The 25,627-nt window shown below is 37.6% G+C and overlaps 1 protein-coding gene across 1 annotated transcript in view; it reads right to left on the bottom strand.

Moving 5' to 3' along the window:
* Positions 1-25,496, bottom strand: part of CEP57 (centrosomal protein 57) — a 41,114-nt gene extending 15,618 nt beyond the window's left edge. The window contains exons 1-4 of the mRNA XM_015067442.3: positions 24,975-25,496; positions 10,394-10,550; positions 1,262-1,441; positions 760-881 (exon numbers count right to left, since the gene is read on the bottom strand). Of these exons, the coding sequence (XP_014922928.2) occupies positions 760-881; positions 1,262-1,441; positions 10,394-10,550; positions 24,975-25,019 (504 nt within the window). The 5' untranslated portion in view covers positions 25,020-25,496. The remainder of the gene's footprint in view (positions 1-759; positions 882-1,261; positions 1,442-10,393; positions 10,551-24,974) is intronic.
* Between the last annotated feature and the right edge of the window lie 131 nt (positions 25,497-25,627).

The following is a 25,627-nucleotide window of genomic DNA, read 5'->3' as shown; positions in this document are numbered from 1 at the left end:
GATATCATACTAACAGAAATATGAATATGACTAAATAAAGCAGTAATTTCCCCAGGAGTTTGTGTCAATTACTAATTCCTTCCAATCCACCTTAGTGGATCCTTCCAATCCACCTTTATGGATATTTGCTGCCTTTAAAAAATACATTAAGTTAAAAATTGGCGAAATCATATTTTATTTCCAGTATCAGAACCATTCTTATGAAATGGGCTATTTAAAATTCACTGATGATAAAATTCACTGATGAATAAACAAGGTTATTTAATATTTATGCTTAATAGAGATTAGTCAAAACATCTCACTTATAGATGCTTTCTAAGCTAAGAACTGGAATATTCCAAAGTAGAGAATGACTATGTTACTATATATGTTTTGCCATTTCCAATCATATGGCAGATTGAACGGACTACCCTCTTCCCCACCCTATAAACAATCCCAAGTAATTTCAGTCATGGGCTGTTACATTGGTCAAAAGCAGAAGCTATCAAAGCTGTGTGCAGAAGATATGCAGTGTGTGTGAGGGTCATCAAAAAGGAAGCCTCTTTATAGCTATGTTAAAACAACAAATCACATTTTTCTCAAAGCTTACACTTAGTTGTTTCTCAAAATGAACTAGTGGTACTACTATCAGTGATTTGGATTAAAGGAGAAATGATTATTATAACAGAACCATTAGTCTTCACTGAGAAAAAAAGATCTTTATGTCAGTCTAATTTCCCCCATAGCTACTGCTGTGAATGAATCTGTGAGGCACCATACCTGTTTTTCTAAGACAGATGTCCTTTCCATTTCTGCATGCTTTATCATATTGCGCATGTATTCCAACTGTTTTTCTAAAAGATTACATTTATTTTCTGCAGCTAATAACTGAGATGTCAATTCTAAACAGAATACATAAACAGAAATTAGCTCACTCATACAACAGTTGTAACAAGCTGTTAATGGGAATTAAATCTACTGTGTATACAATAAACCCTCTCCAATAGCTCTAGAAGCCTATTCAGATGACCTAAGTCCTTCTCTTTCTATATGCTAGTCCAATCTGTCTTGAATTTGATCAGTAAATATAATGCAAGGCATCACCACGTGTTCCTCAGAATGTACTCAAGTATAATGCAGTTCTGGAGTGCCCAAAGATACTGACCACTAGAAAACACTATCGTGAATTTGCTTTTACAATAATTTTACAAGTCTTATTTTGTGTATTTCATTTTGTATTTTGTATATTTGTAAGTTTCATTTCCTTCATAATTAAACAAACCTTGATTATGCTTTGACTCTTCATTCTTTGAATTCTCTCTTTCTTGAATCTGTTCATCCAATACTTTCTTATATTCAATTGTTTCTCTAGATAAGGTTTTCACACTTTCTTCTGCCTGAATCCTTTCAAGTTCTAAGCGTCGAATCTTATCTTGAAGATTCTTCAGAGCAGAAAATATGGCTGCCAAATCCAAACATGAATAATGTAACAGTATATATGGAGAAAGTTCAATAAAAAACATACTTATCTTGGGGCACCTTAGGTGGCTCAGTCAGTTAAGCGTCTGACTTTGGCTCAGGTCATGATCTCATGGTTGGTGAGTTCAAGCCCCACATCAGGCTCTGTGCTGACAGCAGAGCCTGCTTTGGATCCTCAGTCCCCTCTCTCTCTACCCTTCCCCAGCTTGTGCTCTTTCTCTCCCTCTCTCAAAAGTAAACACTAAAAAAATTATTTTTAAATATGCAAATCTAAATAAAAAATAAAATTGACAGGTGGGCCCAGGAGAGAATCACTCTTTGGGAACAATGGAATGTTAATTATTGCCACGTAATTGTTTTTTTTAAAAACCTACTTAAAGATATCTTTCTGAGTCTCTGAAATGTGCTAGGTACTCAAGTAAACAAATTATTATGGCAAAAGATTACAAAGATTTTATAAAATGGTAAAAATATTTAATCATACAAAATTAATCATACAAAATTCATATGTAACCTCAAGTATATTAACTGTCAATCTTTTTGTTTTATTAACAGAATCCTATGCAGAATCCCATTGTAGAGTTAAAGATATCAAGCACAAAAAGGATTATTTTTTTAAGTCTCAGTTTTTTCATTATATAGGAAAAATTCTAATCACTCTTTAAACTGACCTCCAAAAATTTCTGATTATAAAATATATAAAAGAAGAATATATATAAAAAAGCAGCATACATGTGTGTGTGTGTGTGTGTGTGTGTGTATAACTTATAATCCTACTACCAAGAGATAAGGACTACCATTTTTGGTTATTTCTTTCAATCTTTTTTGATATGTGCAAAATAAATTGAGATTAAAATTTATGATTTCTTTTTCACTTTAGCACTATAATAAACTGAGCATTCCCTCATATAATCAGATCATCTTAAAAGATTATCTCATAATAATAATTAAAAATTAAAAATGAAGTTACTGGGTCCAAGAATATCCATATTTAAAACATCCGTATTTGAAAGGCTCTTGAAAGTAAAGTACCTTCATAAAGGGTTGTATCAATTTATACTTTCATTAAAAGTATGTGTCTTTGCCAACACACCCCACTATTAATTACACTATTTCTGTTTCGGTTAGTCTGATTAAGAAACAAAAGCTATTACTGGTTATTTTAATTTGCATTTCTATTAAAAGTTTGAAGATTTTTAAATATATATTATTGGCCAATTTTCTTTTGAATTCCTTAAGAAAAAGTTGCCCCTTTGATTTTATTAGTTTATTAATTCTAGTTTAGATGCTGTCAGTTTTGGTATAAAGCTGTTCTGATTTTTTATATCATTATAATGAGAAATCTTTTGCATTAAGTTCTTTACAAAGATAGAATGCTCTTCAACGTCAAGAATACATAAACTTTACGTGTTCCTTTTGTTACACTTAGAGTTTCACATATTCTTACATTCAATTCTTTATGTGAAATAAAAGATACTTGTTTTGAAGGAAGAACTTTAAAGGGCGATTGCCTCATATACCAAATTCACACAAGTACTAAGATATATAGGTATTATTATTACTAACACACATATACTTTCTACCATAGTCTCATACACACATACCTGAAATTACAGTTTCAGTATTTTTATTCTGATTCATTATTCCAGTATTTTAACTATTAAAACCTTATAAACATCATAGTGACAGTCTCCCACACTATATAAACTTTCAAAACATTTCAAAGTTATTTATTCTTACCAATTAAATATTCAGAACCATTTTGCCTAAACAACGATTTCCATGAAACTTCATGGAAACCGCATAATAGGTCAGAAGAACTGCCGTCTTAAAAATCGAGGGTTCTCACTCAAAACAAGGCACACCTTTCCATTTATTAATGTAATTCATTCATTCACCAAATTTTAGTGCCTAGAATGTTACAGGCCCCAAACATGAGATTGATACATTTTATAATAGAGCCAGTTTACTCCTAGTATGCGGTGACACTACAGTGTAATTAAACATAAACATGAAACACATACAACTTAGAAAACTAAAAAATCAACTGAAAAGACTATGAGAATAGAAGAGTCCAGATTTAAGATTAGTATTTAAAGGAATTAAATAATTCTCTAAAATACCTGGACTAATTATATAACACATGTAAGATGAAAAGAGAAAATAAATGTTTTTTAATATCAATTTGAGGTTTTTTAAAACTTCTTCTTCTAAACCACTAAGAAGTATTTATTAAAAGAAAACTTCGTAGGGGAGCCTGGGTGGTTCAGTCAGACCTCAGCTTAGGTCATGATCCGGTGGTTTGTAGGTTCGAGCCCTGCGTTGGGCTCTGTGCTGACAGCTCAGAGCCTGGAGCCTAGCCCCTCTCTCTCTGCCCCTCCCCCACTCACACTCTGTCTCTCTCTCTCTAAAATAAATATTAAAAAGAATTTTTTTAAATAAAACTTTGTAACACCAAACATTTCTTGCATTCATTCATTAGATTATACATAATTGTGTATGATTTTGCTAGCATTTTACTTCCGCATTTATGGTCATTAATGCAACTGGCTGGAACACACGATTTTCTGTTCTGTATGTCAGCAACTGCAGTATCACAGGGATGTACTGGATTAAAAAAAGACCCAAGGTGGGGTATATGCTTTCCTTTTCTACATTCTGGAATGGCTTATGTATCAGCAAAACTATTTGTTTAAACACTCCTCAACAACACAAAAAAATGGAAAGATATACCATGCTCATGGATTGAAACATGGTTAAAATGTCCATATTACCCAAAGCAATCTACAGATTCAATGCAATCTTTATCAAAACTCTAACTCTATTATTCAAAGAACTAGAACAAATAATCCTAAATTTTGTATGGAACCACAAAAGACCCTAAATAGCCAAAGCCATCTTGAGAAAGAGAAACAAAGCTCGAGGTATCACAATCCCAGATTTCAAGACATATTCCAAAACTGTAATCATCAAAACACTACGGTACTGGCACAAAAATAAACACACAGATCAATGGAGCAGGATAGAAAGCCCAGAAATAAAAGTACATTTATATGACCGATTAATCTATGACAAAGGAGGCAAGAACACACACTGGGCAAAAGATGGTCTCTTCAATAAGTGGCATTGGGAAAAGTGGACAGCTCCATGCAAAAGAATGAAACTGGACCACTTTCTTACACCATGCCCCAAAATAAACTCAAAATGGATTAAGGACCTAAATGTGAGGCCTGAAGCTATAGAACATCTAAAAGAAAATACAGGCAGTAATCTCTTGGACACCAGCCTTAACATTTTTATGGATATGTCTCCTTAGGCTAAAGAAACAAAAGCAAAAAAGTAAGTTACTGGGGCTGTATCAAGCTAAAAAGCTTTTATGCAGCAAAGGAAGCCATCAACAAAATGAAAAGGCAACCTACTGAATGGGAAAAGATATTTACAAATCATGTATCTGATCAGCTGTTAACATCCAAAATAAACAGAGAACTCCTAAAACTCAACACCAAAAACCCCACAAATGATCCAATTAAAAATGGGAAGAAGATCTGAATAGACATTTCCAAAGAAGACATACAGATGGCAAACAGACACATGAACAGATGTCCAACATCACTAGCCATCAGGGAAATACAAGTCAAAACCACAGTGAGATATCACTTCACACTAGTCAGAACAGCTAGTATCAAGAGGCAAGAAGTGACAAGTGTTGACAAGGATGTGAAAAGCGATCCCTCACACACTGTTGATAAGAATATAAACTGGGGAAGCCACTATGGAAACATTATGGAGGTCTCCTCAAAAAACTAAAAACAGAAATATTGTATGATCTGGTGATTCGCCTAGTGAGCATTTATCCAAAGAGAACAAAAATGCTAATCTGAAAAGATATATGCACTCCTATGTTTATTGCAGCATTACTTACAACAGCCAAGATACAAAAGCAAATCATAGATGAATAAAGATGTGGTATATAAAATAAAATATTACATATTCCACACATATATGCATAATGGATTAATATACATATACAATGGAATATTACTCAGCCATAAAAAAGAACAAAATCTTGCTGATACATAACAAGAATGGACCTAGAGAGTATTATGCTAAATGAAATAAGGCAGAGAAAGACAAATGCCAAATGATTTCACTTGTATGTGGAACCCAAAACAAACAAAAACAACAAAAATCCCACACCTGACACACGAACAAAAACAGAAACACACTCATAAATACAGAAGACCGGGAGCTGCTGGAAGGGAGAAGAGTGGGAGATGGGCAAAATAGGTGAAGGTGATTAAGAGATACCAACTCCAGTTATGAAATAAGTCACGGGGATGAAAAATACAGCATAGGCAACATAGCCAATAATACTGTAATGACACTGTATGGTGACAGATAGCAAACTACACTTACTATGGTGAGAACAGAATACACAGAAGAGTCCAATCATTATGCTTCACACCTGAAACTAATATAATATTGTAGGTCAACTATATTTCAATTAAAAAATAAATTCTCACACAAAAGAGTTTATACAGAAGGCCTGAACCTTGGCTAGCCTCTGGAAACTAGGCTCTTGGAATGCTCCCTATGTTACTAATTAATAAGGTTGTTTTGTATGCCTAACACTAAATCCTTCTGGGCAAGCCTGTCTCGATTGTGAAAACAATGTGTTTTATGGTGAATAGCGTGACTGTGCAGGCGCCAAATATTTGTGTGACCTAAAAGCCATAGTGTCTGAGCCTTAAGTGGGCTTTCCTGGGCAGAAACACTGCACACATCATACAGTTTACAGCTGTAGGAAGAAGTGTCTTTCTGTGTGACTTCCATAAGAGAGAAATTTAGAAGCCTGCATCTGGGTTCCTTCAGATTCTACTGTAATAAGCCACGGCCATAATTAGAACCACTTCTGAAACTTGTGAGGTCAGTCCTCCTAGTTAATCGGGTACGTGGCCCTGAGATCCCAGAATATGAAAAATTCACCAATGTTTTCAGTTTCCACAATGCAACTAAATTTTAAGAAACTACCAATGGCCCCGTTTTAGAGTAGTATCAAATAAAAATATCCACAAATTGTTGGAAAAATTATTAGAATACTATTTTATTTTCTACCTACACATCTGTGTAAGGCCAGATTTTTTTTTTCATACTTCAATCAAAACAACTTATCAACACAAATGGAATGCAAAAATAGAGGAGAATCAAGCTGTCTTTTATGAAGCCAGAAGTAGATTTATAAAGTATAAAATAAAACAATGCCACTCTTAACAGTATATTTTTTAAATTTGGAAAATAGTTATTTTTCATTAAAATGTTTATGCAAACATGTAATGGGTTTATTAGGGTTTCTTGGATTAAAAAATTTGAGAACAAATGCTTCAGGAGAACAGATGGGCAGTAAATTGTTATTAATACCTAACACCATAGCCATAACTTGACTCCTCTCACTGATCACAAGAATACTGAGCTTTTTCCAGTAAGTGTGACACAAATTTGTAATAGTTCAAGACTGTTTCTCTCTAAGCTCTCAACCATGAGTGGCCTGGCACCGTAAAAGATACCAGACTAGGCGCCATCAGCCCCATCAGTTTACCTCCATGAGCTGTACATGTAGGATCATTTCATTTTCCACATGTACTATGATGAAATGAAAGGTTTGGAAGCACTGGCTAGTAGTATTGCCTCGTAGTTGGTTACCTTGCTTCAAATGTCGAAGCCATTCTGCATACTACCATCATTTGAAATGCATTAAACTAATAACATAAACAACAGGTTAAACTTTTTTGGAATGACATACATTAGTTACCATTTTTTTAAAGGGCTCCAAGGACAATACATTTTCTGAAGGCACCAATAACTTCCAATTTCTTGTTCACCTCTTTTCTAACTAAAACGCAAAATGAGTATGAAAATGAGAATTACAAGAAACATAGTTTAATTATCCCTTTCTATGGCATTAGTCAAATTATATTTTCAAAGTTATTAGCAGAGTGCAAAGTGAAATGGTAATTTATCAAATGAAAAAATTAAACTAGAACTTAAGAAGAATCACAAGTCTTTATTCCCCTAAAGTATTAGTGCAAAAAAAAGAAAAAGAAAAAGAAAAGCGTTTATTACATGTAAAGAAGAAAAATTTTTTAATAGGGAGTATCTATTCAAAATAAGACTTAACTCATTCAATAAATATTTGAGGGTCCACTAAACAGTTGGGGAAAATGTGGAATGAGTAAAGAGTTATAATATCACATATTAAACTAATCATATTTGAGATGTTACTCTATGTGTACATTTTGAATATAATTATATAATTGTTCTGTGAAAATTAAATGAAATATATTCACTTTACCACACAACCACATTTTGCTGTTTTAAAATTTGTGTTTAATCACTAGTACTAGGCCAAGTGTATTTACTAATGATTCTCTACATAAAAGAAGTGTTATGTTTCAACCACATATAGGTTAAACTGACATTTGTAAACTGTGAACTGATTGTGTAGTACAGTACAAGGTAGATAATAATATTTAAGTATAGTCACCAATGTAAAAACCTAGGCCATAATGAGGTTTCAAAAGTGTTTACTAAAATGAATTTAACCAGAAGTCTGGTGGTTTGTTTTTTTTTTAACATTTATTCATTTTTGAGAGACAGAGACTTGAGAGACAGAGCATGAGTGGGAGAGGGGCAGAGAGAGAGAGAGAGAGAGAGAGAGAGAATATCTGAAGCAGGCTTCAGGCTCTGAGCTGTCAGCACAGAGCCCGACGCATGGCTCAAACCCACCAACCACAAGATCATGAACTGAGGTGAAGTCGGATGCTTAACCAACTGAGCCACTCAAGTGCCCCAAAGTCTGGTGTTTTTTAATATATTCGATACTCAACTTACTAACTAGAAACCTCTTATTTATAGGATACGGTGTCTCAAAGATGATGATAATAAAGAAAATGCTAATTAGAGCAACTGATAAAGTGCTACTCATCAGAACACAGCAGTTAAAGACTTTGGCAATTTCAAAAAATAAAACTTGCAAAACATTCAAACAACATATGGTAAAAAAGCACAAAAAAATCTACAAAGCCCACAGTGGAGAAGAATCAAGTAAGATTTAGTAATAATTTAGCACACACACACAATAATCATGCCAACAGAGGTCTGCCATGAATACGTGGTCTAGGAATTAGGAATCAATCCTCCCACTACAACATTACATCCAGTTCTGATATTTACTTCTATATAAAGAAACTTCTAAGATAAGTTCAGAGAAAAGTAATTACTAAAGAATGAAAGAGTAAGAAAAGTTAAACGGGGCAGATTTATTCATGGAGCAGAGAGTCAGGAAATGTTTACTTAGTATTTAGACCAGTGTGTTAACAATAATATTAAATTCTGCTTGTGCGTCACTAGTGGTTTTAAGGAATATGAGAGAGAAGAGCAAAAACGGTGATGGAAGAGGAAAGTAAACACAAGAAAATATAATGTGTAAGATAGTAAACAGGCTTCTTTTATCCCTTCAGATCATGGTGTTGTGAACTGTTTAATTAGGATTCATTAAGCTTTTATAATTTTTTTTTGTATCAATCCAATAACATCTATAATTTTACAACAGAAAGATTTCAAAAAGAGGGCACAGCATGAGAAAGACTTGTAAGCCCGACACATGGCTGGTGTGGAAGGCAGAATGGACACCCAAAGATAGCTATGTCCTACTCCTTGAAATTCTAAATACCTGCTATATGGCAAAAAAGACTTCGGGAAAGGTTACTAAAGTTGCAAGCCTTAAAATAGGGAGATTATTCCTCATTGTCGGCCCAATCTAACCAATCACACGAACGCTTAAAAGCAGACAATTTTCCCCAGCTGTGGCTAGAAAGATGCAGCAGCAGAAGTCAGAGTGTATGACGCATGAAGAGAGACCTGACCCACCACTGCTGAAGGGGGACATAAAGAAAGCATGGCAAGGAATGCAGACAGCCTCCAGGAGCAAAATCCAGCACTGACTGAAAGTCTGCAAGACAACCGAACTTCAGCTCTATGACCACAAGTAACTTAATTTGAACAAAAATCTGAATGAGCTGAGAGCAGATTCTTCCCTAGACTCTTCAGTATGGAACACAGCCCAGTCAAAACCTTGCTTTCGGCCGCGTAGGGCCCTAAACAGAGAACCCTGTTGAGCCCATCCACATTTCTGACCTACAGAAACTGTGATAATACATTTGTGTTAAAGCTGCTGAATCATGGTAATTTGTTAAGACAGCAAGAAAGCTAATACAGATGGCAAGCTCCACGAACAAATATGCAGGTATTTCAAAGAAGCCAGAGCGAAGGATGTATGGGTAAGGAAGAACAGAAGAGAAGCAAGGGATGAAACTGGTAAGGTATATTGAGTCAAGTTTATGAAAAATCTACGAATTTGTTATGTAAGCCATGAGGAGGTGCTGAAATTTGTTTAAGTGGGAGAGATGATGGATAACAGCAAATGGCAAGAATGGGGCTGAAAGGCAAACCACAGGCTAAGCAATCATGTAGGAGTGCATTACAATTACCTATGCAATAGATGATGAGAGCCTGAACTAAAGCAATGCGAATGGAGAGACAGAACAAATAAGTCTTTGGGACACTTCAGAGGCAAAACACCAGTTTTTGGTCCCTGACTGATATTACAGATGACAGAGCAGTCCAGAGTTCCCAAAGTATTTAGCCTTGATGATTTGGTGGAAGATAGTGTTCAACGATCAATAAACAGAAGAAAGGTACTATATTTTGAGAAGGGAAGAAACAGGAAGGGGAAAATAGATTTTCCTCTAATTTTAAAAATACATGGAAGACATAACGGTTTTTAAGCAGTGGGTAAACAAAAACCCCATCTGTTTTGTTAGGCTCTATTCAAACAAACAAACAAAAAAAACCAATCTATTTTGTTAGGCTCTGTTACCTCTGCTGTTACTTTCCGGATAGGCAAACGTAGGCTTATTTGGAGAGCGTCGTAGATCACTGTTAAGGAAAGGCTTATCAGGTGGATATACTACATATGGAGATGAGGAATGGCGAGCCACACTTCCATTAGACCTTGAAGGTTCGGCTAAGCTCTTCTGAAAAATAAAAATACAGAAATTACTTTTCAAATTTTAAAATGCCAATAGGATATAAATACATAGACACATTTGTTCATGTATTGCCCATATTCCACTGATGGAGATAACAGAAAAAACAGAGCCCACTGACTATATAACAGAATTCAAATATTACTTTAAAATAATAAAACTTCCAAAGTGTTTCACATTTGACTACATATAGCCATTTGCCAGACACTATAAAAAAGAAATAATGTTCACACACCTTGAATATGAATAGTGCACAGAATTACTTAAATATACTCACAATTAAGTTTAATATATTTTACTTAAAAATATGTAACGTAAGGGGCACCTGGGTGGCTCAGTCAGTTAAGCGTCTGACTTCGGCTCAGGTCACAGTTTGTGGGTTCGAGCCCTGTGTCAGGCTCTGTGCTGACAGCCCAGAGCCTGCTTCAGATTCTATGTCTCCCTCTCTCTCTGCCCCTTCCCCGCTCATGTTCTGTCTCTCTCTGTCTCTCAAAAATGAATGTTAAAAAAAAAAAATTAAAAAAAATGTAATGTAAAATATACTCAGAAAAGTAAATATTTTCTATAGTATCTGAAACTGTTACAAAATGACTGAATTAATCTATCCCCACTCAACTAAATACTCCCTGAATATTTATCAAATGTCCAAGACTCTGCAGTAAACAGAAAGGCATAGTCCTTGCCTCAAAAAATTTACATTTACTTAAGAAAAAAAGGTGGAAGAGGGGGTTTAATTAGAAAACATTAAAGCTTATCAAATACCCAAAAATATAAAATTTTGTTTCCACACAAATGAAAATTTTATTTCCATTCATTCTGTCATGAATGGGATTCTGTTCAATTTGGGATTACGTTCCACATAATTTCAGTGCAGGGATGCTAACTGTGGCATGTTGTTAGTTGTAGGTGACTTCCTCTTGGTAGGCAGACCGGGAGTGGGGGAAGTAATGGAGAAGCTGAAAGCCAGGGTGGAAGACAGAACTGCTAGTTGTTCAAAATTCTCATTCATTTTTTTTATTCAAATAACCACAGCAAAGTAAGTTCTCAACTCTTATCTTTGGAGAATTATACTATACAGCTCCAGAACAATCTACATCCAGAAAAGTACAAAGGGACAATGAATATTTACAATAACGGTAAACAACCTCCTGGAATAAACAATCACAATGACCACACTGTATCTGCATTCTATTAAAAACCAAAGACTATTTCCACGTAAAATCATGCAATTTTCCCACTGATTTAAAAACAAATACAGAACACACTATGGCTATGAAAACTAAAGAAGAGGGCAAAGAGCATGGAAGGGGTATAGGAGTGAAGTCTCAAAGTGGTACTCAAGGAAATCAACGTTAAGTCTATATAAAAAGTGTTTTCACATGGACAGGATTAAGAGTTGGCATTTTTCGGGGCGCCTGGGTGGCTCAGCAGGTTAAGCGTCCGACTTTGGCTCAGGTCACGATCTCAGTTTGTGAGTTCAAGCCCCACATCAGGCTCCAAGCTGACAGCTCAGAGCCTGGACCCTGCTTCAGATTTTGTGTCTCCCTATCTCTCTGCCCTCCCCTGCTTGTGCTCTGTCTCTCTCACTCTCAAAAACAAAAATAAACATAAAAAAAAAAAAAAAGAGTTGGCATTTTTCAAACTTTTTGGAAAACTGACAGGTTTTGGAGATGACTGGAAAACAGGGTAAGATTTCAATTCTTAAAATATATAAAACTGCTAAAGCTCTTACAAAGCACCACAAATTGTCACTTAGCTTAATTTTAAATATGATTTTTCACAGAGAACCTTAGGTCTTCATACAACCTACTAGAATCCTATTGTTTAACAACTACCATTCAAAGTCACTGGTTAGTAAGTATTCCTTAACAATATATATTTATGAGCATAAATCACCTGTATATTCACTTAAGATGTTCAAAACAATTTTTATTAGAATTATTGAACACTGCACAGATACTAACAGAACTATGCATAGAGGATTTACCCAAAAAACCCAAACCAAAACAAATGAAAATAAACCATCTTCATTAAATTCACTGCCTACTAGCTCTTATAAAACTAAAAGTTCCAAATTTATCCCTCCTGAAACATTTCTCCAAGGATACTTGAAAGGCCAACAGGTACATGAAAGATGCTCAACATCCATTAGTCATTAGGGAAATGTAAATTAAAACCACAATGATTATCATCTCACCTGTTAAGAATGGTCATCATCAAAAAGAAAAAAGATTACAAAAGCCGGCATGGATGTGGAGAAAAGGGAACCATTGTGCACTGTTCCTGGGATCGTAAATTGGCAGAGCCATTATGGAAAACAATATGGAGGATCCTCAAAAAATTAAAAATAGAACTATGATACAATCTAGCATTCTGCACCTCCATGTTCATATCATAGCAGCATTATTTACAATAGCCAAGACATGGAAGCAATGTGTGTCCATGGATGGATGAATGGATAAATAAGTTGTGGCATATACAATGGAATATTATTCAGCCATAACAAAACAAGAAAATCCTACCATTTGCAAAAGCATGGATGAACCTTGAAGGCATTATGCTAAGTCAGACACAGAAAGACAAATACTGTATGAACTCACTTCTATGTAGAATCTACAACAAACAAAAAACCAAACTCTACGGAAAAGGAAATCAGACCTGTGGTTACCAGAGTTGAAAAACTGGGAAAAAGGGGAATTAGAGGAAGGTGGTGAAAAGGTACAGACTACCAGTTGTAAGTATTAAGGATGTAATGTACAACATGATGACCACAGCTGACATGGCTGTATGATATATAGGAGAGTTGTCAAGACAGTATATCCTAAAAGTTCTCATCGCAAGGAAAAGAAATTATTTTTCTTCTCTTTGTATCTATATCAGAAAAGGGATGTTAGCTGTACCTACTGTGGTAATTACTTCACAATATATGTAAAACCATCATGTTGTATGCCTTAAACTTGGGCAAGTGACGCATGTCAATTATTTCTCAATAAAACCGGGTAGAGAAAAGATTTGTCTTTCAACAAAATTTGTCACATATGTATCATAAAAATACTGCTCAGGTTGGGTCAGCAAATTATGAAAGTACTTTCTATATAAAGATTCAAGTTATAATGAAATTCTTTTGAAAAGCTATTAAAAATGTATTCCATTTTCTAAGTCAGCCATCTCATTTTGAATGTTTGGGTTTAAGCAAAGTCACAGTTACTACGAATGGGTTGGGTCAATGTCCTCATTTGCTACCAGCAGTTTAAAGCATAGAAAGAGTAACAGATCAGCCAAAAGCAAAAGGAAGACAGAAAATAAAATGGCCTTGCAAAAATTATTTATAAGAACTATTTTGAAATAAAATTAAACCAAGAAACACAAAACTGGCAACTCATTACATATACACACAAATGTGTCTAATAAAAATAGTAAAGGATAACATGTCGTATATATATACAATATGATTCAGCTTTAAAAAGGAGGGAAATCCCATTATATGCTACATAATTGATGAACCTTGAGGACACTATGCTTAGTGAAATAAGCCAGTCCAGAAAAAGACAAATACTTCATGATTCTACTTAAAAAAAAAATTTTAACATTTATTTTTGAGAGAGAAAGCAAGCAGGAGAGAGAGAGAGAGAGAGAGAGAGAGAGAGAGACAGAGACAGAATCCGAAGGAGGCTCCAAGCTCTGCTCTGTCAGTACAGAGCCCAATGGGGGACTCGAATTCACAAACCATGAGATCATGACCAAAGCTGAAGTTGGACACTTAACCAACTGAGCCACCCAGGCGCCCCATCTACTTACATAAGGTACCTAAAGTAGTCAAATTCATAGAAACTGGAAGTGAATGGTGGTTACCAGGGAGGTTGCAAAGGAGAGCTATTTAATGGAGAGAGAGTTCTGTAAGACGAAAAAGTCTGGAGATGTTTCACAACAATATGAACACCCTTAACGCTACTGAACTGTACAATTAAAAATTAAGATGACTTGGGGCGCCTGGGTGGCTCAGCTGGTTAAGCGTCCGACTTCAGCTCAGGTCACGATCTCGCGGTCTGTGGGTTCCAGCCCCGCGTCGGACTCTGGGCTGATGGCTCGGAGCCTGGAGCCTGCTTCCGATTCTGTGTCTCCCTCTCTCTCTGCCCCTCCCCCATTCATGCTCTGTCTTTCTCTGTCTCAAAAATAAATAAAGGTTAAAAAAAATTTTTTTTTTAAATTAAGATGACAAAGTGTTAGGTAAACACCTAAGAATAGCAATATAATTAGAAAAAACAGTATGTGTTCTTAGTAGCCAGTTTTTCCAAGTGAGAAAAACAATTGGGGATGTTATAAACTTCAGGGATTAGAAAAGTAGTATTTTTAAGAGTTGGAAAGAACCATAGAAACAATCTAGTATACTTCCTTGTTTGACAAGAGAAACGGAAGTTCAAAACAGTTGACTTGCCTATCTCACCTCCCCTTATAGAATCAGGGGAACCATATTCTAGGTGATTCACTGAACAATTAACCAGATCTCCAAAGAGAACCACCAGCCTAACTACACCTGTTCTCATATAACCTGCCTTCCCTCCCTTGAAACAAGGAATGAAGTTTGTTTAATGGACCTATCTCCATCTACTATTCAGTCTTGGTTCCTATAAAACCTTTTCCCCTCCTGATGCTTTTTCTCCCCACTAGATCTTTCACATTGTCATTAAGGACAAAACAAAAGCTTTCCTAAATTTGAGGATTCCCCTCCAGTTCTTGCCTCATTTCTCAGCTTTTACAACAAAGTCCTCAAAATAATTATTTGTAATTGCTGCCGCCTTTTAATCACCTCACTCTCTTAACCCTTTCCAATCACACTTGAGTCTTCACCAAGTCAGAGAAAAAGCTCAACCTCACCAATGACTTATATTGCTGAATTCGGCGACCTTTCAGAAGCATGTGATACAGATCACTTCATCTCAACACTTTCCTTAGAAGCTAGACCACACTCTGGTTTTCCTGATACACAGGTCTCTTCCTAAGAATCTCCCTGGCTCTCTCTCTTTCCTCTTTCTAAATGCTGCAGTGCCCCAGAGCTTAGTCCTTCCACCTCTTCTGGTTTTCTTCTACATTAATTCCTTTGATGATCTCATTCCATTTTCATCTACATGGGTTCCTCTGATCCTAGCAACATTGAGGGCTTTGAAAAGCCTCTATTTGTGAAATTTTCAAGTTTAAATATGGAATCCAGAAGTCCCTCTCTTGAACTCTATATTCAAAATTAAACTTCCTATTCATTATCTCCACTTGGATGTCAATAAGGGTACCTCAGATCATGTCTATAACAAATTCTTGAACCCAACTGCCAAAATCTGCTCCTCTCCCAGCACACCCAACCATCAGTACCACCATTTACCCACTTGCTCAGGTCAAAACCCCTGGATGGAATCATTTCTCATACATCCCATATCTAACCTTTTAGTATATCTTGTTGGGCCTTTGTCTTCAGAGTATGCCCAGAAACTCACCAATTTCTCATCAATTCCACTAGTAATACCCTGGTTGACACCACTGTGATCTTTTGTCTGGACTGCCATTAACAGTCTCCTAATCACTCTTGTCCACATCTCCTTTGTCTCCAAGTAGTAATCATTATCACTTAAAACAGTAAATTAATTTGAGTAATACCCCTAATTATATCCCTCCAACAGATTTCCATCACAGAATAAGATCCAAAATTCTTACAATGGCTTTTAAGGCCCCACGTGTCTGACCCCAAGCTAACCCTGACTTGATTCCCTCCCACTCTTTGTCCACACCACCTTTGCCCCCTCATCATTTCCCAGCTATACTGACCAACTTTTAGATTTCTAAAATCCACAGTACACTTCATGCTTTTTTACTATGTTTATCTGCTCCCTGTCTCAGGCCATTCAGTCATCTGCTCAAAAGTCTGTCAGTAAGGCTTTCCCTGACTACCCTATCAAAAGTAGCGTCCTTCTGTCAGCCTATCTCCTTAATTCTTTTTTAAAAACTTACCCCATTTTATATATTTATTATTTGTATGCCCTGTGGAATAAAAAACATAGTTTTGCCCTTGGTTCTTTATACAGATTCACAAACTCTTGGAATTTCTTAAGTGACAGGAGTCTTTGTTATGTTAATAGTGGGACCCCCTAGTAACTTGAGGGTGAGGGCTGGTAGCCAGAAAAACCAACCAAGTGATTAGAGTCAGAAATTTTGGCCCCACACCCTAACCCTAGGAGAAGGGAGAAGGGAGGGGCTGGAGACTGAGTTCAATTATTAATGGCCAATAATTTAATAAATCATAAGTACATGATGAAATGTCCATAAAAACTCTTGGACAGTAAGGTTCTAGGAGTTCCAGAGTTGTCACAGAAGCCCTTTTTCATCTTGCCCTATATATCTCTTCCACTTAGCTGTTCCTGAGTTGCATCCTTTATAAAAAGAAAAGGAGAAAAAAAAAACAAAAAAAAGCTATAACTGGGGCATCTGGGTGGCTCAATGGGTTGAATGTCTGACCCTTGATTTTGGCTCAGGTCATGATCTCACAGTCGTAGGATAGAGCCCCGAGTCAAGTCGGGCTCTGTGCAGAGCCTGCTTGGGATTTTCTCTCTCTTTCCCTCTACCTTTTTCCTGCTTGCTCACTTTCTCTAAAAGTTTAAAAAAAAAGGGGGGGGGTGATAATAATTATTCCCAGAGTTCTGAGTCATTCCAACAAATTAATAAACGTGAGGAGGAAGGGTCATGTGAACTCCTTAATTTGTAGTTGAGTGGCCAGAAGTGCAAAAACCTTTAGGGCACCTGGGACTTGCAGGTGGCTAATGAAATAGGGGCAGTCATGTGGGACCTAGCTCCTTTATGGTGTGTGTGGCCTGCACTACGTCCAGCTAGTTAGTGGCAGAATTGAATTGAATGACGGATACCCAAATGACACAGGATAATTCATGTTGGAAAAACACAGTCATTCCCACTACAGTTTAAACTCCAATAAAAACACTCGATATAGAAGTTTAATATATCTGTTGAATGAATGAATTACACCATTCCTCTGCAAAACAGGAAAACTGCACATTGTCCATAGACTGAATTATCCTACTCAATAAAGTATATAAATTTAAAAGTATAACCGCAAATATATTTATAAAATATAAATTACAAATTATAATTTCCTTTATGACAATTAACAACAAAGAGCACAAACGTCATAGAAAGACTGTAAAAAGAGAACACAGTAGACATGAGACTGCTATACTTAGAAATGTCTACTTGCAAGGTTGGTTCCTGGCTGGTACCTGGGAACTTAAATTTAGGGAAGGTTCCAACTATTGTCACTGTGATTGTCAGCAGTTCACAGGACCAGCCCAGTTTCGATGATTTGCTAAGGACTGACAGGACTCAGAATATAGTTATTCTACTGATTAGGATAAATTACAGCAAAAGAATACAAAGCAAATCAATAAAGGGAAAAGATGCATGGGGGTGAAATTTGTAACATATCAGGTACAAGCTTTCAAAATTCCCCTCTGGGTGGAGTCCTACAGGATGTGCTTAATTCCTCCAGCACAACAGCGCCACAACAGTAACAACTTTTGTGAAGTGTTATCTACCAAGGAAGCTCCTTAGACTCAGTGGCCAAAGTTTTCACGGGGGGGGGGGGGGGGGGGGGGGGGGGGGGGCTGGTCGCATTCCCAACTCTCGAAAAGAAAGCTGGTGTTCAACAGAAACCACATTGTATAGTTTAGGCACAGTGAGGCACTCTTGTCATTGAGGTTAAAGTTTTATATCAGTGTAGGAAATGGTTTACCATTTTAGTCCACAGTTGCCTACCAAAGAGCTAACCTTGCAAACAGGGCCTTTCTAAAGACAACAGTCATCTGAGATGATGGAAGATTTCAAGGGAATTCTTGTTTTCAGTGCCACAGGCCATCCAATCATGAACACCTGAGAACTACTGAAGGGCAAAGGATCTTTCAAGCAGAATATTTATGCTCCCCCCACCAATTATACATGTAATATATACATATGCAAAATAAAAACAACCCACAAACCTCAAACTTGCATGGCACTTTATAGTTTACATTTCCATTGTGAGTTGACCCTCACACCCATCCTGACAAGTAAGAAAGCATTTCCACTTTAGAATTCTGAAAACTGTATTTGGGATTCATTTTCAGAACCCTGAACATAGTGTCTTAGATTTGTCAGCACAGTGTTTTTTCTAAGCACATTCATATTATCTTTTAGTTATTACAAGGACCCCATGAAGGAAGCACAGCAAATATTATTGTCCCCATTTTGTAGTGAAAAAAGCCAAGGCTAAGAAAACTTAAGCCATTTGCTTAAGGTCTCATAGCTACTAAGGAACCCAAGTCTAACTCCTAATCAGCACTCCTCAAGACCCCAAGCATTCAATAAATATTTTCCAACCAAAATGATATGATCCTAAGAGAAACTTTCAGGATTAAAGGCAAAATGTTTAACCTGACCACTTTCTTCCTTGGCAACTTTAGTTTCTACTTAGGAACACTTAAGATTCAAATATTTACTGAACATCTCTGTCACTGCCTTAAGTATGAAGGATGGTGAAAAATGTGTATTATTTTGCCTTCTTTTCAAATGGAATATGCAACATGGCTGGAAGACATCAGGTACATAAAAATTTAAATACAATTTAGCAAACCATACTCACCTATATAGAAAAGATAAGACAGTATAATCAAAGTAGGGTTATTGCAGGAATGTAAGACTGGGTGAACATTAGAACATTCATCATGTTAAAGTCAAAATCCATATGATCATCAACAAATGCAAAAAAACAATCATTAAAATTCACTCTCCAGCCATTAAAGAATTATTTTCTCATAGCAGTAAAGAAATTTACAAAAAAATCATGGCAATGTATTTAATGGTACAAAACTTAAGTCATTCCTTTTAAATTCAGGAACAAGGCAAAGATATCTGCAAGACAACTTCTAATCAATGTTGTGCTCCATTTTGTAGCCTGCATATTAAGATCATGAAAAGTAACATATGTTAAGATTAAAATGAGGAATCAAAATTTCAGTTACAATCTAAATAGAAAATACCAAAGAGTCTTCAATTATTAGAATTAATTAAGAGTTTAGGGGTGCCTGGGAGACTCAGTCGGTTAAGCAGACAACTCTGTTTTGGCTCAGGTCATGATCTCACGGTTTCACGGGTTCAAGCGCCACATCAGGCTGTGCATGGACACCGTAGAGCCTGCTTGGGATTCTCTCTCTCCCCCTCTCTCTCTGCCCCTCCCCTATTCACGCTCTGTCTCTCTCAAAAATAAATACACTTAAAAAAATTTAAAAAAAGAGTTTGAGTTTAAAAAAACTTGCCGAGTAGAGTTAATATGAAAGGAATGAATACTAATTCTATATACGAGCTATAAAATACAATTTATGAAAACATATAAAAAACAAACTAAAAACAAATTTAATAAATGATTCACAACATTTGAAATTATAAAACTTTACTGAAAAATGTTAAAGATAAAAAAAAAAACTGGAGTAACAATATGTTCAGACAGAAGACTCAATATCTTAAAGGCCTCAGTTATTGCCAAATTGAACCTGAAATTCAATACAACTTCAACTGAATTTCCAACAGAAGATTTTATAATTTCTATTAAGAACTGCAAAAGGCCAAGAATTGCTAACATTTTTCTCTAAAGAACAGGGAAGACAGGTACTCTCTCAGACAAAAAGGAGAATGATTAAGACAGTGAGTATAGACACAAGGAGAAACAAATATAACACTGGAACAAAGAGCCCACTGAAACATACACACCCATATGGAAATCAATATATTGATAGCTAGAAATGGAAACCACTGGGTAAAAGGTAAGTTTAACAAGTAATTATGTAGCAAATGTGGATCTTAAGTAGAAACATTAAACTGGGTTCCTACCTCACAAATTAATTTCAAGCAAATTAAGGATTTAAAAGGCTCCAACTTTAAAACTTGGAGAGAAAAATGTGTGAGAACGTCATTAACAGCATAGGATATAAGACTTTCACGACCAAAAAGTACTAAACATAAAAAGACTAATAAATTTTATCCCATGAACATTAAAAACTCCCATCAAAAGATATCTTAAAAAGACAAGCCAAAGAGCAATTAAAATTCAGCTAACAGACGAGGATTAACATCTAGAATACATAAGGAATGACTATAAATCAATAGGAAAAGACAAACCAATTAAAAACAGGCAAAACACTCAAGCAGGCATTTCACGGAAGGGAAAAAAAAACATGAAAACTAGTAAAGTTATGAAAAAATAAAAGGTGCATCGTATCTTCAACATTGATCAGGGGAGCACAGTGAGAAGAACAGGATAACATTTCACACTTCTCTTGGCAAAAATTCAAAAGTGAGACAATACCACCTGTTCAAAAGGGTACAGATTAAAGGTGACTGTTGGTGGGAACACACTAGTACAACTGCTTTAGAAAACAATTCAGCATCACCAAATAAAGCCAAAGGTGCACCTTCTATGACCCTGCAATTTCAATCACAGAAAATCTGCTGAGCTTTTTCTCTCTCCTCTTTTTTTTTTTTAAAAGATTATGTCCCTCAAGTCACTAAACATATCCCACCAACCACCACCTAGTTATAAGCCACAGCCCAACTTGCAGTTTGAAAACCACTGCTGTCCCTCTCAAACATTTTGGGTTTAGGGACCCCTTCACACTATTAAAAATTACTAAAGACCCCAAGCAGCTTTTTTGTTCATGTGGGTTATACCTAAACATTAGGATACTTACTAATTTAAATTTTTTTTTTAACGTTTATTTATTTTTGAGACAGAGAGAGACAGAGCATGAACGGGGGAGGGGCAGAGAGAGAGGGAGACACAGAATCGGAAGCAGGCTCCAGGCTCTGAGCCATCAGCCCAGAGCCTGACGCGGGGCTCGAACTCACGGGCTGTGAGATCGTGACCTGAGCCGAAGTCGGACGCTTAGCCAACTGAGCCACCCAGGCACCCCAAGATCCTTACTAATTTAAAAACAATACACCCATGATGTTGCCATAAATATAATCTTTAAATATAATTTGTCAAATTGGCTTCCATACAACACCCAGTGTTCATCCCAACAAGTGTCTTCCACCCACTTTCCCCTCTCCCCCATCCCCCATCAACCCTCAGTTTGTTCTCTGTATTTAAGAGTCTCTTATGGTTTGTCTCCCTCCCTCTAACGTTTTTCCCCTCTACCCTTCCCCCATGGTCTTAAGTTTCTCAAGATCCACATATGAGTGAAAACATACGGTATCTTTTGAATGAAAAATAACTATCATCCAAAAACTTTAATGAAAAGTTTTTGGTTTTTTTTTTACATTTTTACAAATCTTTAATTCTTGATGTAAAAGAAGCCTGCTGGATTCTTAGATTAGCTTTTGCATTCACTCTGCTAGATGTTATTTTGGCTGACGTTTAAGAAAATCTGGTCTCCCACAAAGTGGCTGGGTAAGGAAGGTAATTGTAGATCCCGTTGTAGGGACTTAGGGACTCCCAAAGGTCTTCTGAACATGCTTTCAAAACTGCTGCTCTAGAGAAATTGTTGCACTTGTGGAACATATAGGAATGATCACAAAAGAACTCTTTTTGAATGGCTGGTAAACTAGTGAACAAACTGGCTCTATGAAAAGCATTTAAAATCATGACTGCCAGTTAGTGCTCTGTAAGTTTATTTTATTATAATCTCAAAACGTATAGTGGTAGTGTGTATCTGAGAGAAAAGCAGGAAGATGCAAAAAGGGGCATAAAGGTATTCATTTTATTATTCTCCAAAATGAATGTTTTATATGTTCAATGTTATAAGAATCTGTGTTATATTCATAAAACTTTTAAGAGAAAGAAAGAGTTAAAGGGCCTGGCTAAAATGCCACGGAGACCAGTTAGGAAGATTAGCTTATTAAATCCAAAGTGACACTTAAGAGTTCTGACTACGGTTACTGGGAAAATAAAAAGGGACGGACAGGAAAGACAGTCTTCAACACTATGTTGCCTATACTTCCATTGAAAATCACTACGCCAACCACAGTCGCTTTCCTGAGCCAGCCACTAGGAAAATGATAGCAATCACTCAAAGTTACCTGCTGTTGTTACTTGTCTTGCTGTTGCAAAATATACTTAAAAAAACAACAAAACGATGTGAATGTATCACCTGTTTCCATCTTGTTCACATTTGAGATTTACATGGTAGCTGCTTCCTTCTGAACGCATCTGTTAAAATCCTTGCCTTGTAAAAGCACCTCTATTTAGCACTATTTGCTAGCTCCAAGCTGGGTTTATCAGCGTTGAATACAAATGAATTGTTAATGCTCACAATCCCAAAATCTGAATATGAGTAGCCTCTGAGTTTATGCTGTAGTTTTAAAAGGTGTTTTTGTGTTGCCTTATGTTATGATCATCTGTTTATTAAGCTAAAATGTTTTTTAAATTTTGTTGGAAATGCCAGCCTTATTTCTGACAGGACAATTAAAGTGTCTAAGCAGGGCCATTTCTTACACACTGACAAACTAAATTTAGTCATTTTTGTTTTGAGACAGTGACTTTCAAATTAGACATTCTGATGTAGCAAGTCAAATTGAGACGGTTGTTACACTTTGATTTCCAAAAGGTCCTAGATATTTGAAAAGTATATTATTGATATTTAGAATCCACTTTAAAGCTGAACTAAGCATGTAAAAAACATATGTGCCTTCCTATTGAACACTCTCTGAAATTTATGTCCAGGCTACCTGAGGGGTCAAGGGTTGACATCACATCCTAGTACCCGTGCACAGCTAGATGGACTTGGCAAAGTACAGCTCAATTAACATTTACAGGAGTACTGCTCACTCAGTCTGCGTTTTGAAAGCAGGGAAAAGCCTTCTTCTCCCAATTAACCACAACTCCTATATAATCTCATCCAACTACTTACAGATACTTCCTCCTAATAGTCTAATAGTTCCTCTTTTTCTATTCCCTTTCACTGACCTAATTCCTGAATAAATTCTAAGTGCTTCATTCATTCCTTCTCCTTAATCTTCCCTTCCCTTCTGCACACGTGTTACTCCCATTCTGCTAAAACTCTTGAGTTACTTCTGGGCTCGTTAGGGCAAATCTTAAGTCACCAAAAGGTGAAACTGAGGAAAACTGTCTTCCCCAAGGTAACTCTGCTGTTAGTGCTCCCTAAACTTTCCCCCTTAGCGTCTATGACATAACTTTACCTAATAATCTCCTGTTTCCTTCCCCATCCCTCTTTTCTCATGTTTTCACCTACTGCCACAATTCAACCCAACTCTACGGCCACACGACCTCTGCTCATCCCAAATTAGTTTCCCCCAAAGCTCCTATTGCCTTGGCACCTACCCAGAAACCCCGAGGTGCCTTTTTCTTCTTTTCAGTTCTGGTGACCAGCATTTACAATTCCTTCCCCACCCAGCTAGCTAGCTCCATCTCCCCTACTAGGAAAACAGTTTCTAGCCTATCCAAGCGCTGCTAACCCCTCCTGCCTAGGTCCTTCTAGTAGAGCAGCAGTTCTCAAACAGAACTGGGGAACAATCTGATTACAGGTAGTTTCTCTTCAGTGGCTGCTTCTTCACAGCACGGATTCCATCCTGTTCACCTGGGTAATCAATCTCAGAGCCTAAAAGCACGCCGGGCACTCAGCATTAGCTAACTGAAGACATAAAGGCTCCCTTGGCCACCTCACATTTCCTGCCTATTCCCAATGCGGCGGATCCCCAAACGCTTAGTTAGCATCCGACACCCCAATTCGACAAATAATAAGTGACTGAACCGGCTGGTGGCCCTTGTGGAGGCGAAAACAATATTAAGGCTCAGCTTCCCCCATCGCCCTAAAACGGCGCGTACACGTTGCAGTCAAAGTAATACTGGCGGTCGGACGCGCGCGCTCTGGGTTAAGACCAGCGAGAACAAAGTTACTGGGAATGTACGAGGGGAAGCACGGCAGGCATGGAATCAGCACAAGCAGCAACGAGTAAGCACTTGAGGCTGCGGACTATGCAGCCGCCGCCAATGAAGCCAACCCGTGCGCCTACCTGGTCTCGGAGACTCTCCAAAAAGGGCCGTTACACCCACGTGACCAAAGCAGCACCCTTTTCGCAAGGCCAGGGCGTGGGCAGCCATCTCAGCGAATGCTGGCAATGTTCGGCAACCTGGACTGCTAGGCCGGAAGGTGAGGAGAGCACAAGGGATGGAGGCGGGCCAGGCCTATTTCGATACTAAGGGTGCAGCCTTCACAGAGGCGCACTGGACGTCAGGGGAGCACGGACGACCAGGCACTCCCGGCCGTTCCCCAGGATGGGGTGAGACTCTGGGCCGAGAGCACTCTGAAGGGTGAGGAAAAGCAAAGAGGCGCCAGGTCCGAGCCTATTCGAACGCCTACCGCTTCTTACCGAGAACTGAGAACCAGAAGTCGCAGAGACCGATGCTGCCGCCATTTTCCTGCCTCCCCAAAGGACCTCCGCAGCCCTGGGGGGATGCCGGTTCTCAAGCTCTTCCCCAAGATTCGAGAGCCGCCCACCAGGGGCGACCCTAAGCCGAACCCCTGATGGAAGGGGCTGGGGCGCTGGTGCCGGGTCTGGGAACCCCTGCGCACACCCCCCACGGGGACGCCCGCGCTCACGGTGCACACGGGAAAGGCAACAACGTCCTAACGGACGTCTTGCATAGCCAATCAAAAAAGCGGACGTCTTCCGGTAGTAGGGGAGAATCCGCCTCTTCCCTCGCTGACGTCACAAGGTAGCGCATAGCAGAAGCTGTGGGGTCCGCTAATCCTGCCGGCCACCGGACCGCTCTGACGGGACTGTACAAAAGGGGCGGGCCTCCTGTAGGAGGAAACATGGGCCTGGGGCTGTGGTGTCTCCAGTGGCAATTGAATCGAATGACTGAAGTTGAATGAAAGAGAATGCGAAGTTCAAACACTCCATCAGTTCCCTTGAACTAAACGCCGGAGAGAGCGTGAGCCCCACTCAGAGACGCCTCTCCAGGTGAAGTACTTAGCTTTTGGCCAATAACAAATAGAATCAGGAGGGGCTTTAGTGGTTTG

This window comes from Acinonyx jubatus, chromosome D1 (assembly GCF_027475565.1).
Source record: "Acinonyx jubatus isolate Ajub_Pintada_27869175 chromosome D1, VMU_Ajub_asm_v1.0, whole genome shotgun sequence".
Classification (NCBI taxonomy): Eukaryota; Metazoa; Chordata; class Mammalia; order Carnivora; family Felidae; genus Acinonyx; species Acinonyx jubatus.
Note: the sequence above shows the minus strand (reverse complement) of the source record. Positions and strands in the feature narration are given on the sequence as shown.